The sequence below is a fragment of the Humulus lupulus genome, chromosome 3 (assembly GCF_963169125.1).
Source record: "Humulus lupulus chromosome 3, drHumLupu1.1, whole genome shotgun sequence".
In the NCBI taxonomy this organism is placed as follows: Eukaryota; Viridiplantae; Streptophyta; class Magnoliopsida; order Rosales; family Cannabaceae; genus Humulus; species Humulus lupulus.
In genome coordinates, this window is record NC_084795.1 from 142074432 (window position 1) to 142090118 (window position 15687).

The 15687-nt window shown below is 38.1% G+C and overlaps 1 protein-coding gene across 1 annotated transcript; it reads right to left on the reverse strand.

Annotated features, from left to right (window-relative positions):
* Positions 1-13792: 13792 nt before the first annotated feature.
* Positions 13793-15410, reverse strand: LOC133823194 (protein JINGUBANG). Its single transcript, XM_062255819.1, has one exon. The coding sequence runs from the start codon at positions 15374-15376 to the stop codon at positions 14024-14026; it is 1353 nt and encodes a 450-aa protein (XP_062111803.1). The 5' UTR covers positions 15377-15410; the 3' UTR covers positions 13793-14023.
* Positions 15411-15687: the final 277 nt, after the last annotated feature.

The following is a 15687-nucleotide window of genomic DNA, read 5'->3' on the forward strand; positions in this document are numbered from 1 at the left end:
TTTATAGGTTGTTGGTTGGTCTATGTGGGGTTCTAAATAAGTTTTGGGGCTTGGGTATGAAGTTGGGATGATTTGGAGTGATTTGGGTTCGGGGAAAACGCAGGGGAAAACCCAGATTTTCTGAGCTCGCGAAGGAGCGTCGCGGCACTGTTCTAGCGCGTCGCGGCGCAAGGCTGTTTCTGGGCATGATAGGGTCTCTGACTTGCTGGGCGCCGCGGCCCTACAGGGCTGCGCCGCGGCGCTAGGCCAATTTCAGGATGTCAGAATTTTCAATTTTGAGCCTTTGCTCCGGGGGTTCGGGGAATGTCTTCGGTGCATTGTTGTATGGATTTGGGGGTTCCGAGAGTATGGGATTGGTTCCGGGGAGGTAGCTTTGGATTGATTAGTGACAAAGGATGTTTCGTTTGTGTTGTGATTAGGACTTTGGAGAGGCTCGGGGTAGAGGACCGTGCTCGCGGCTTCGTGGCATCGGAAACCAGTGAATTGAAAGGTAAGAAAACTGCACCCGGTTGTGAGATTGTGATGGGACTAAGTGCTCCCGAAAGTTATATCGTGTCAACGTTGGTATCATGCCATGGGACATGTGAAGACGGTCTAAGAGTACCGTATGTGATTTTAGCGCACAGGGCGCGAAATGGCCACTCGGAGCCAGGAACAACGGGATAACAGAGGGAGCAGCCCAAGGGCGCTAGCCCTGGTTATCATTTGTGAATTGTGAATGACATGAATTGAAATGCTTAGTATGTGGAATACTTGGTTATACTGACTGATGATATATCTGAGTTTTATGAAATGCAATATAAGTTATTGATTTGTTTGTTAATTGATCATGCTCTGTTGTTGTTGTGTTTTCTTGCTGGGCCTTGGCTCACGGGTGCTACGTGGTGCAGATAAAGGCAAGGGCAAGCTTGACCAAGCCTGAGGTGGAGAGCCTCGAGGTGGAATGTACTTAGCCAGCTGTTCGATCACCATGGTCGAGGAGTGAGTCAGGACAGAGATTACCTAACTGCTCGTTTTGCCTTAGTATGGCTGGTTAATGTATTTAAACCTTGTAACTTTTGTAAATGGCCTTTAAACTGTTATTTTTGGGATCCCGTGTACATAAACAATATTTCTTAATGAAAACGTGACTTTTGAGACCAAAACACTTTTAACCCTAGTTCCTTAATAGTTTCAATAACACGGTTTTATTTAAATGACTTGATTAGCAAGTCTGGCACTTTATAAACACACAGTGTAACGGTCTTCGCTATCCAGGGCGTTACAGGTGGTGCAGGAGGTCCTCGAGAGTCAGAGGATTCACTTCTCTCCTCTGGGTCCAGATTCATCATCAGATGTTTCCCAAGGCGTCGCGGATAGCTGACTTCTTCTTTAGAAATATTAGGATCATTTGCGGCCATAGCTGATCAGGGAGCCTTCTTCGAATGACTAGACTCATATTCGTACTGCTTAATGCTCTCAATGAAAGCACCAAACTGTTGACGTCGTTTTTCGTCAACTTAAAACGTAGAGCAATTAAACAATATGAGCTATGGTGCAAATGAATAATATGGTGGAACAACAAGGTTTTTACGTGCTTCAACAATTGAATCTGCCTAGTCCACGAGTCTCTGTTATTAAGACTTGGAGTTTTCTGGAAATCCTTCAGAGATGAAATACCCAGAGTTATCTCTCAAGATATCAAAAGATCTGTCCTTTACAAGTGTTCATGACCTCTCTATTTATAGAGAGGTTTCAGAGTTCATTCCCACATATTTCGGGAAGATACTTCTGCATATTAATTGAAGTAATTACATTAAATGTTGTAACTCCTATATATAAGGAAACGTCCCCTGAAGACTTGGGAACGGATAACAAACTTGTTAATATCCCTTTAATGTTGGGATGTTACAACAATAAACATCTTTAAACGTACAGAATGTGTTACATTAGATGACTCATCGAATCTTTGAAATCAGCAACCAGCATCGTGCCGGTCAAGGTTTACGGACAGGTTACAAACTGGTCGTCTTATTCCTAGACCTGCTCGGAGCAGATAGATTCTATCGAGGTTGTCATGTTTCGAGCCAGCACTCTTTAAGCTTGGACTACTCGATCTGAAGGCCCTCGGTAACGGATGTATCCCGATGCTATGCCCTTTCGAGCCTGGAAAGAATCTCGAGGTTACTTGTCTTCGAGATTGCCTTCTTGCTTCAGACGTTCTACAACTAGACCTTAAACATATGTTTTATATATCTCGAGCTCATACTTGACGAGTCCAGTATTCAAGATCATAATTTCTAGTCTCGAAATCTGGGTGTAACAAGTACCTAAACATGTGGTTAGTTTCAATTACACGTTTTAAGTCCAATGACTGGTGTAGTGAGTTAAGCACTATTTGATTACATAGTGTAACGGTCCTAGATTAGGATAACGTTACAAGCTCCCTATATATATATTATATAAAAAGTGTGTAGATAATGGAAATTATTGATTTTAACAATTTATTTTGTTAATTTTGATGGAATATTCTAAATATTTTAACAGAATATACATTTAAAACTATTTAAAAAAGATATTTATTAATTATATTAATATTAATTCAAATATTTTAAAATATCATTATTATAAAAATATTTAATATAAGACTACATATATATAATAATTATATTAATTCAAATGTTATAAAATATTATTATGATATAATATTATTATAATAATATTTAATACAAAATTAAATATCTAATACTTACATCAATATAAATTTAAATATTATAAAATATCATTATAATAATAATATATAATATATAATCTTAATTTTTATTTAAAAAATTATCATTTATATTCTAAATAATTATCATATTATATATATATATATATTAAAAATTAAAAATTATAAATAATATTTTAGTTTTATTTTTTATTTAATATGATTACGTAATTCTTTTATATATAATATGTTTATTTATTTAAAATTTATATAATAATATACAAAGTTAATAAATTCTATAAATAAAATTAAAAAAAAAAGTAATTTCTACATTACTTATATCTATTATTAATGATATTTAGTCATGCCACGTATTCAAACGACTACGTTTTATCAAATTAAAATACTTGGAAGTTTATATATATGATCTAGAATTTCGTTCGAGTACCATGTCGGGCACTGTCATAATCTATTTATTTATAATTTAATAAAAATATATAAAATTACTGACATCAAATTTATTCTGACAAATTCATCAATACACTAAATTTACATGTGAAAATAATCCCTCCACGGAATAAATCATTGTACTACACAACTAATTAAGCTGACAGCTGTAGATATTGGCCAATTACTAAATGTTAAGCTAGCGCGTAACTTAGATATGAACGCCACTTGAAGCAAAAACTTGTAGAAACTCGAAGGTGCTCAAAAGTGGGTTTTCTCTAGCTAGAACCAAATATATAAAGGTCGATGGGCGATGGCTATTATTCCATCTTTAGAATGTTTGCGTAAGTTCCCTCTTTACTTTCTTTTTTTATTTATTTAAGTTATAATAATAGATTTAACATTTAGTAATTGGACAAGTCACCCTTTCACTTATTATAAAATTAAGTCTATTCATACCGGGGCTTTTATCTCATTTGTTGAAGTATAATCAAAACGAAAGACTGGCGCGCGGTTTATATAAATTTAATATGGAGGTCCCTAAATTGACTATTAACCTAACTCTCGGCCCCACTCGGATTTAATTTAACTAAGAACATGAAATCGTTGACACAACCGAATAATGCTCTTTAATTATTATATCTTTCTTAATTGTCAAAACTTGAACTCGGAAACTAATTAAGAAATATTAAAAAGAATGTTAAAAATTATTAAAATAAAAATATGTATACACACTTGAGTTATCGTCCATATGAGAAATTTGTTTTTTAATAATATTTTTATTTCTCATGTGAGGGTTTTATCGAGGTCCATCGAGGCTCATCGAGGCATATCGAGGTATACAAATAATATAAATATATGAGGGTTTATCGAGGTCCATCGAGGATCATCGAGTCCTATCGAGGCTAACAAAAAACCTAGAAAAAAAACCAAGAAAGGAACGAAAAATCATTCCAACAGTGAAAAATTACAATAAAACATGAAAGCATACACAGATCTGTTCGAAATAGCAAAAGCAATGTTGATAAACAAGTTTCCTCACTACATTTTACAAATATATACTTACCCATACGATTTTTTATCCGAAATTCAAAATGAAGTCCTTGCCTTGAAATGATTCAAGTGTGTAAGTGTCCATATGAGAAATTCAAGGCAAGGACTTCATTTTGAATTTCTGATCAAAAATCGTATGGGTAAGTATATATTTGTTATATGTAGTGAGGAAACTTGTTTATCAATATTGCTTTTGCTATTTCGAACAGATCTGTGTATGCCTTCATGTTTTATTGTAATTTTTTACTGTCGGAATGAATTTTCGTTCCTTTCTTGGTTTTTTTTCTAGGTTTTTTGTCTGCCCCGATAGGACTCGATAGACCTCGATAAACCCTCATATATTTATATTATTTGTATACCTCGATATGCCTCGATGAGCCTCGATGGACCTCGATAAAATCCTCACATAAGGGGGAAATGGCTACCTCGATATGCCTCGATGAGCCTCGATGGACCTCGATAAAACTCTCACATAAGAGGAGAAATGGCTACCTCAATGAGACTCGATGGTCCTTGATGGACCTCGATAAAAACCTCAGACTTTAGGAAATTTGGGTACCTCGATGAGACTCGATGGTCCTCGATGGACCTCGATAGAGGCATAAAACTTAATTTATGTAGTGTATGCCTCGATGGGACTCGATGGGTTGACCTCGATAGTTTGATAGTTTGACCTCGATATGAATCGATATTTTGCTGCTTTATGTTGTAGTTTAACTTTTTGACCTTTTCTTTTTGTGTGTTTTTTGTGGCAGATTCGACTGTTTCCATATTTGTTGCATTCAATGGTGTTTGGGAACTCGAAAATAGGAATTGGATTTTCAGGGATGCTGAAAATCAAGTTCTGCCCGTGGAGAAGGGTGTGATGTGTGAGCAACTGCTTGAAATTCTGTACGATGAGCATGAAGTGGATAAATGTGTGCATGACTTGAAAATTGAGGTTCCGTACACATGCCTATCACAATCCGTCAAACCTACCATTATAAAAAATGATAGGCATGTGCGTGTATTTATTGGGTTAGCATCGAAATCTGTAGAGAAGTTGATCCTCTATGTGTGACATTGATTAAGAAGGGGGGTATAAGAAATGCATCGGCTTCTGCCAGCGTTAATAAAGAAGTTCGATTTGAAGAGAACATTTCTCCTCCATGTCATGGTTTCAAAGGAACTCAAGGTGACATTGGAACATGTGTTCCCAAGACAAATCCTGACGTCATAGTCCATGATGATATCCCGGTTAGAGATCCACCATATTTGCATTACACGGCGGAGCACGATCCCTATGGCTACGATTCGTATGTCAACGACGATCCTGTTGCTGATGCAATAGATCTTGGTGGGCCAGATGTTAGGGCAGATTTTCCAACACAAAGTTCAGATGTTATGGTAGATGAGGAGCGTAGAATAGAAGATCGGCAAACATCTGGGACCAGCAGTAGTCGTCTAGGTCCAAGTAGAACTGATGATAGTTTTAGATGGAGTTCTCCATTGGACTTAGCTGAAGATTGTAGAACATGGAGTGCTCCCATGTTCACCAAAGAGGATATAGAGGCCTCACATCAACATCATTCCTCAACCAGCAAAACTTCAGGAGAATTGCACCTTGGAAAGTTCTTTCAGAACAAGCTTGAATTGAAAACCAAAGCATCCATATTTGCGATGAAGAATAATTTTGAGTTAATGGTGAAGAAATCTGGGACTGATGTGTGGTACATTACCTGCAAGGATCCTGATTGTGGTTGGAGATTGAGGGGTAAGAAAAAAAATGCGATCTGAAATGTTCGAGATTACTGTATATAACGAAGTACACACTTGCTCACAAGAAATTCGAGATAAGGACCACCGTCAAGCATCACCATGGGTTGTTGGGCACCTAATCAAGAGGAAATTTTCTACTGATGGTACTCGGTCCATGGAAAACAATATAAGGGAGGACATGAAGCACCATTTTGGGGTCGAAATGAGTTATGAGAAGGTGTGAAGATGCAGAGAAAAGGCTCTTATGTATGTCAGAGGGACACCTGAGGAATCATACTCCAAGTTACCTGGATACTTGTGTCAGTTGGAGCATAAGAACCCATGTACAATTACTGATTTTGTAGCAGAAGATGGTCGTTTCTTGTATTGCTTCTTATCCTTCGGTGTTTCTAGGCGTGGTTTCCAGTATTATCGTCCTGTAATTTTTGTGGATGGCACATTCTTGAAGAATAAGTATGGTGGCCACATGCTCTGTGCTATTGCGTTGGATGCAAACAACCAGTTTTTTCTAATTGCGTTTGCATTGGTGGACAGTGAGAACCATACCTCTTGGACTTATTTCATGAGAAAATTGAAGGAAGTCATAGGGGACCTTGAGAACCTTGCTTTTGTATCAGACAGGCATAAAAGCATTAATCATGCTTTGGAGCTTGTGTTCCCAGATGCCTATCATGGTGCATGTTACCATCACATCTGTATGAATGTGATGGCAAAATTCAAAACTGACCACGTGCAAGACATCATGGGGTGTACAGCATACGCATTTCGAAGAACAAAATTTCACAAGTTCTTTGACAAGATTAAGGTAATTGATCCTCCCATTGCTCAATATCTAGAGGGAATTGGCTTTTAAAGGTGGAGTAGCGCTTATTTTCCTGGTAACCAATACAGTATCATGACGAGTAACTACGCAGAAAGCTTTAACAATAAAACCAAGGAGGCAAGGAGCTTTCCAATCGCCACTTTCTCTTGAATTCATAAGATTTACTCTTCAGTCTTGGTTTGCAGATAGACGTGAAAGAGCTGCAAAAGCAACAACTGTGTTATCACCTGAGATGGAAAAGGATTTGAAGCAAATAGGTGATAAAGCAATTTTTCTGGATGCCCAAGTCCTTGGTCATCACGAATTTCTTGTGGTCGATGGTAATGGTGATGGTGAGATGATTTGGGCCACAAAATTATGCTCTTGTGGCATGTTCCAAACCATTGGGATACCCTATGTACATGCTTTTGTTGCAGCCAGAAAAAGAAGCATAAACATTTACTCATTATGCTCTTGTGGCATGTTCCAAATCATTGGCATTGAGGGAAACTTATAAAGATACTATTTACCCTGTTGGGAACGAGGATGAATGGGTAATCCCTGATCACATCAGAGATACAGTTGTCGGCGTCCCCGTTGAGAAAACCCCTGTAGAAAGGCCTAGGAAGGAGAAAGTGGGTAGGCGAAAGACAAACCGCTATGCTTCACGCGGAGAAAAGATCGCCAAGCCACGTAAGTGTAGCAGATGTGGTGGTAGTGGGCACAATAGGAAGTCATGTAAGGCTAGCATTTAAAAATTTGTGTTATGTAATTATTCAATTGATTTTTCTGCATTTATTATATGGAGTACTTCTTCTAATACTTTTTTTGTTTTGATCTAAATATATGCATTTATTATTATTTAGCTATCGAGGCAGATTGGGTTTGACCCATTGAGTATTGTCGAGGCAGAAACATTATGTGAATTTAGTAGTTTTTTATTTAATAACTTTTTCAAAAAATATTGTTTCATAAAAAATAATATACAAAACTAACTATATGCTATACTATACAAGATGTGTATCAAGAAAATGTAAGGAGCATCACGGGGACAAATTCTGATAGAGTAGGTCCACACACCACTTGGTCTTGAAATGTTGGATGTTCTCATTGATAACGGTATCGAGTGGTAGCCTGGCAACCAAATGCTCGATATGTTTGATGGCAAACATAATCCCCACTGCATATAATCTATTTTGTGTCAATACAAGATAAAAATAACTTTGATATTCAGTTTTCAAAATACACTAATTAAATAGGGGAATACCTTGTCTTAGTCTGAGGACATCCTCCGGAGGAATACGACAATATGAAAAAGGCTTTGCATTCTGCTCAGGAGATACCTGGAGGTCCTCATGGTCGTCAAACATGCCAGAACACCATAACAACGAAGGCAACAATAAGCACCAAGGCTTGATCACTTCCTCCAACAGAGTTAGACTAAGCACGCTATGGTTGGAATCATAAATGTTGATGCACCACGTTGGAATGGAGACTTCAATGGTGATCCAATGTGCGGCTTTCTCGACGTGCAAGGAAAAATATACTTCACTCATATTTTTCCATGATACGAGGAATTGATTATCATCGCCCTTCAACATTTTCAACACATCGTCTTCCCATGTATACTTAGTGTCGGTCTCTCTGAAATGATTCCAATGACCTAGGCACACTTGGGGGAAGGTGGTGTTCATGATGGCAGCATCCGGCTAAAATGTAGCATGATAAAAGTGTCATTGGCGGCGTAGCATGTGCAAAGCGACATCAATATGTTGAAAAAAACATGAAAATTTGTTAGTACCACCAATATATTTTAAGATTGAATTGAAAACATAAATGTAATTTACATACCGAATCCCAAAGCCAAGTCTGGACTGTGTGCAACTGCAAGAACCATGCCACACCGTGCGTCCCAGTATGGACATTCCGATCTCTCTTGTTGTCGATCTTTCCGATGATCCACTTATGGAAGCTCTTCTCCTGCTGCGGGTCGCACTTCCTCAAAGGTTCTGTAACTAGCCCTTGTTTATCATGTCTCATCCTCTTCGTTGGGTCGGTGAAGTCATCAAAACGCTTGGGCCTGCGTTTCTTCCTAACAACATCAAGGCCAGCTGCCTCCTTAAGCTGTAGTACTCGTACACTGGGACTGTCAGCATCACTGGCAACTACAGATGTCTGGACCTGTGGAGTGGAGGGTTGATCACCAGGCTCATAGTCTGCAGGAAAGATATCAGACTCTGTATCTGATTTTACGTCGGTGGATCAACCTGAGACCACTGAAAGTAGCTGGGCCAACTGAGCCATGATCGTAGTCTGATTCTGAAGTAAGTTTGCCTGGCCCTCCTCAACTCTCTTGAGCCTTTGCATCAATTGCTCATAATTAGGTTGGGCAACCTGACTAGAGGAAGCTGCATAGGCCTATGAAGTTCCCTCCTCAACCCTCGGGACATCCTCATAAAAAATGGAGGCTTCCTCTGCAACTTTTGCCAGCTTCTCTGCCTCCTTCTCAAGTACTACTACTTCCTCCGGTGCAGTCCCAGCCTCCCCCAGAGTTGATTCCAACTCAAGGACTAACCTGGAATCAACTTCTGGGAGGCTATTGTAGTAGACTACCTCACCGGGACGTGGCTTCAACATGGAATATACCACTAACTGCATGGTTGAATAACATGTGTCAAGAAAACTTTAATAAAATAAATCATTAATCAATTAATTTGTGTCATTTAACAAAATAAAATGGAACTTACTCGACGGTTGGCGAATATAGGAACCAACTGAGCTGTCGAAATAGTGATATCAGTCTTCGTAGCCCAACTAAACATCCTCGAAATCTGGTTCCCACTGTTCTCACCAAACTTACTCCCGAGAGGTGGCATGGCCTCAAAAGCCCAGAAAAGAAGTGCGGGTGCATAGCCATAGAAACTATACTTCGCATCCTTCTGTTTTTTGCTTGAACCCTCTTTCTTCTTCTCCTCGTAGTGTTTCAATTGCTTCTTCATGTCCTTCTGAACTCCTCTGCTAACCTTCTTAAATGACAACTTCCCCCATGGATACTTGAAAAAGTAATCAAGATCCTCAACCATCCTCAGGGAATCACCCCATATCGTCGTTGTCTTCTCTGGGGTATTCAGTACCCCACTATCAAATAGCACAAACCCAGCTTAAATGCATCTTCTGGGTTTGTTGAGGCCTTCAAAGCATCTTCCAACTAACCAAAACTAACCTTCGAATCACCATTTAAATATTCCTGGATGATCCGATCACTTGAAAGATGCTCTTTCAACTCATCTGGGGACGGTGATTTCCCAAAATTTAGCCCGGTTGCTAGGGAAAACTCTGCAATACCAAATCTACACAGAGTGTTGCCCATGTAGAACTGACCCTCTTTAGGCTTCTTGCTTTCTACCTTACGCAACATTAGCTAATGCAGTAGAACCCCAGAAAAACTAAACAGATTCGCCTTAAAGAACTTTCCCAACAGGCATGCCTGTGCCCTTTCAATAAGACCATGCCTCTGAAACTGCTCTATAAAGGTATCCAAGTAAGCACTACCCCTATAAGTGACACGGCCAGGAAAGTGCTTCTCCAACGGCACAATAAGGTTAGGCATTTGAAGAAAAAAAAAACAAAAAAAATGTTAAAAATGTAAAACAATCTGGTAACTATCGAGGCAGTTACTATCGAGGCCTATCGAGTCCCATCGAGGCAGTTACTATCGAGGCCTATCGAGGTATGTGCTAAAAATCCCAAAGCATGATATCATCTGGTTACTATCGAGTCCTATCGAGGCTTGTCGAGGTAGGTGCTAAAAATCCCAAAGCATGATATCATCTGGTTACTATTGAGGCCTATCGAGGTAGGTGCTAAAAATCCCAAAGCATGATATCATCTGGTTACTATCGAGTCCTATCGAGGTAGGTGCTAAATCAGCCATGTATCCATATCATCGAGTCCTATTGAGGCCTATCGATTCCTATCGAGGCAAAGGCTACATAATCCATATGGCCAATAGCATCGAGTCCTATCGAGGCAGGTGCTAAAATTAGCCATGTACCCATATCATCGAGTCCTATCGAGGCCTATCGATTCCTATCGAGGCAAAGACTAAATCAGCCATATGGCCAATAACATCAACTCCTATCAAGGTATATGCTAAAATTTTCTATATGCCTAAAATATCATTGAGTCCCATCGAGGCCTATCGAGGCACAGTCAAATCCAGACCCTAACATATACTATCGATTTCTATCGAGGTGCATAAAAAATCTCAAAAAAAAACCCAGATTTCTTCATTCCCCAGCCCCAATCTATCTTATGAACAAAAATCAACAAAAAAACCAGGCACATACACATATTGCACATTAAAACGAAATCCCTCACCTTCGTTTTCTTTGGAGTTGTTTCCTAAAAGTTTGGTTTATTTGCTCGATGTTTTCTCCTTCGCCTTCTCCGATCGTCAACTCCGACAATATCCGAGCCCTTGTTCGTGGTCGTGGAAGACAATGCTTGGGTTCTGACGGATTCAATTGGGTTTGAGTATTTTTTTCCTTTGAGACTAAGGTATTTTTGGGAGAGACCGAGAGAATACGAAGAGTCTGTGAGAAAAAATGCCAGGGGTATTTTGTGTAGTAAGGTAATTAGTAGGACCAAAATGAGAGTCATATAGTGATAGGGTATTTTTTAAATACAGTATCACTTAATGCATTAAAAGTCAAATTTCCCTTTTCTAATCTCAAAATTTGTTATCACATAAAGTTATAAAATAGTATGACTTCTTATAACCTCAAATATGAATTGAAAGAATGAGTTCTTACACACTTTCTTTTATTCATATTTAAATGAACAAGTTCCAACAATGCATAAGCAATAAAATAATAAGAAATTTTTTGTCCCGATAAATAAAAAGTCACTAAAGCAAAGCTAGCCATCTCTATTGTTGTAACTTAAAAAAATGAGCTCAATCGTCTTGTACGAGGTATAACTAGCAAGCAATAAATGAAGGTTGTTGGACTTTGAAGATGTCTTATTAATTCCAGACTAAATAGTTCGATGTTACGTCACTGAGTTTGGCTATTTAGATATCCTCCAGATCGCCTCAGATGTGTGTACTAGGGGCAGTAACACAACTTTGAGATCGTCCTCATCACGCTTTGAGCACCACTCAAGTTAGATCACCCTGACATATAACCTCCTGTTTGAGGAACACATGCAGCCCGCTGCAGTCTTGTGAAGCACATAAAAACAAATCCATGCATAACTCGGAGAGTGATATGCGTAATTAATATTTGTAACATTTATCTAATAAATATCCGATATCAAGGGAACTAGCATATTTAAGGAATTTATGTATTTTGGAATTTACCCATTCTTGTAAGTTACCAAATATTTTACAATTACCCAAAATATTCCATCAACCCCCTATAAATACAGATGGAATTGACAGTCAAATGGACTAACTTTTGTATGGAAAAATTCCTCATAAATTATCTTAAATTATTTCTTTAAGAGTGCTGAGACAGAATAATATTAACTCGTGGACTAGTGGATTTTAACCACTGAACCACATAAAGTTGTTTATGTTCTTTATTTAAGGTTTATAAAGGTCAAATTACCTTTGTTTAAATTTTTTAATTTACTATTGGCGAAAACCTGCGTGAACTTCTATAATTGAGGGTATGTCCTCAAAATTATTACAAGACATCAATTTTAGTCGTGATTATTGGATTAAAATCATATTTTATGGGCACATATGTATAATGTATAAATGTTATTTTAAAGTACGATACAAACTTAAGTGACCAATTATGTTATAAGTATCATAGTGTATTAGAATGTTATGAAAATATTTTCTATAACATTTTAATACACTATGATACTTATAGCATAATTGGTCACTTAAGTTATTATCATACTTTATAATAGCATTATACATTATACATATATGCCCATAAAATAGGATTTTAATCCAACAATCTCCTACTTGGGCAGCATATGTTTCCTTATAAATGTATAACCTTATGAGCTCAAAATTTGCTATCAGATAAAGATATTCTTTAACAATCTCCTCCATCAACCATATTCATATAGGATCAAAGCGGTCTTTGAAATATTAATCATGACTAAACTCATCAATGGTCACATATAAAAATACAGTTAAATGACATAGATCAATCATGGATGCGTAGCATAGAAATTGCATACAATGTGAACCAAACATGCATATTTCCAACTGGTCATCTTTAAACACAAGTGAGGTCAAAATCACATATAGCAAAAGAAACAACCCTCTCAATCCTTCTGTTGTTTCTTTTGAATTGGACCCTTAGCAGCTTCATTCTCAAATTTCATTTTCTTGCCATTATCCATTGAGGCAGTGGTCAAGTGAGCACTTTTAGTTTTGTCCTTTTTCAATATTTCTTCCTCTTGCACATAGTAAGAAATGAACTCATTGAGAGTCAATTTCTCCTTTTAATAGTTTGTAACTAATTTACTGAGCAACAAGTATTAACAAAACCATAAGCACAAGCACATCATGAGAAAGCTCAATCTTAAGTATCTTAAGCCTTGAGACAATATGATGTATTTTCATAATGTACTACCTTATATTTCCTGACTCTTATATTTCTTCAATTTGTTCAAGGAATCCCTTCAAAATTTGTGACCCAAAAGACTTCTGTAATGCTGTGTTTGATAATCATTTATAACCAATATATCATAGACTATAGTACGATATACGTAGTACTGTCTTTCTCGAGTGTCTTATAAAATAGCCAAAGCAACGTACGACACTTAAATTTCAGAAATGTGGAAGGAATCATATGAGCATTATTGGTCGAGTACCAGCGTTAATTCAAACTTCTTTGTAAGCCACATATATATAATTCTTACTATTATTCTAGGAAATTTGGTGGCCAAAAGCTATACCAAAGCTTACTTAGATATTTTGGGCTTTACCAAACTCACAGAAATTTAAAGATCAACCTTTGTCATATATATCAACATTTTGCGAAACTTAAATTCATGAACTAATGATACATATTCACTGCTACAGAAAAACCAGAGGGCAGACATGTATTAATTATTAAGTAAAGAACCATTATCATTACTATACAGTTGGTCTGAAATTCAATCATTAATTGTATACAAATATACTTACTATCTCACATATGATCTCTAGCAGGAAAGGAAAAAAAAAATTGTATTAAATTCTCACTCTCTAATCTCTATGTAAAAATTAAACTGAAATTAATCTAATAATATATAACGCAAGACTATTAACTGTTATTAGGAATCCATATTCTCCAAGCCTTAATCTCACAATCCATACTTGCACTATAAACCAAATAAGAAGTACCATCTGAAGAAACACATGAACTATTATTGTCAATCGATGCGGTCAAACATTTGACTGGTCGTCTGTGACCTTCCAAGACGGCCAAACAGGTGTAACTCTTATCAATTAATTGGCTTGATCTTTTCCAAACTCTGACCGTGTAATCAGCCGAACCACTGCATACCAAATCAGATGATACTACTACCAAACACAATATGGCCTTGGTATGTCCTCTTAGCGCACCCACCACAACCATGGCCTCACTACTAGTACTTCTACCCTCCTCACCCCCATCATCACTACCGTCTGATCTTTCCCATACCAGGATCGAACGATCACACGCGCCTGAATACAACACTGACCCATCCAAGCTAAGAGCCAGGGCATTCACCGCCGACTTATGCTTCTCCAACGTGGCTTCCAGCGAGTGTTTCATACGTGATGAACCGTCGAGCTTCTTCCTCTTCCACACCTTGATTTTCCTATCGCCTGAGCCGGTGTACACGCGGGCGTCGTGGGACAATGCCATGTGATTAATGGCGTCGTCGTGAGCGTTGCTCACGGACTCGAGGCATTTGAAGTCGGTGGTTCTCCAGACTTTGAAAGACCGGTCCCACGAGGCCGAGTAGAGAAGCGAGCCGTCGTGGGATAAAACCAGGGCCGAGACGGCGTCCACGTGATGGACCCACGTGCTGCTCTTATTGCGGCGGACCGGGACGTAGTTCTTGGCAAAGAACAGAGTCGAAAAACGATCGTTTAAGGTGGGAAGAGTGGCTATGCATTTGTAGTCGTGTTTTTGGTCGCCTTTAACGTCTTTGACTTTCCAGACTCGGACCTTGTTGTCTTGATGAGCACTGAAGAGCTTATCCCCGGAAACCACCAGTGACTTGACAGAGCTCCTGGAGGTGGCGACAATATAGTTTTCCGGCGGAGAAAGCTCGTTGTTTTTGTCACATGTGAAGATATTGTTATCTGGGTCAACGGTCCAGAGGCGAACCCTGCCGTCGGAGGAAGCACTGTACAGAAACTTTCCGGCGAGGGCGAGAGAGGAGACATAGGAAGAGCAAGATGGTGAGGGTTTGAGCGTGATGACGTTGCAGTAGTGGGCTAAGCTTTGATCCTGGTGTTGGTGGAGAGATGGAACAGAGGGAAGACTAGCTTGAGAGGAGAGAGAGGAAGAGGTTGATGATTCGGAGGGGAGGTGACTAGTATTAGAGGAGGAGTACTGATCAGATTCTTCTGATGAGTGTTTTTTGAGTTGACAGAGAATCTGACATGGAAGGATAATACCCATAATGTTATTTAAGAGTTTTCGAGATAGTAATTTAGTGGTTATTGGGTTTATATAAAGAGAATACACATATTTTTCTACGGGTGAATGGACAAGAACGACCACGTTTATCCTTTTGGTCATAGTCATATAAAGTTGGGAAAATGGTAATTATTTAGATATGACAATACAATAGAAATATTAAACTTTTACTATGTTAATGTTGACGATGAGAACTCGTCAACTAAGTTATGTTGAAAAGAATTATAAGATAAAGATTATCAATACTAAAGCCTTAGAAATTTTAGTGTAAACTCCAAGAATAATTGCAAAAG

Excerpts from the sequence above, each read along its gene's own strand:
- LOC133823194 (XM_062255819.1), bottom strand. The coding sequence starts at position 15,376 with ATGGGTATTATCCTTCCATGTCAGATTCTCTGTCAACTCAAAAAACAC.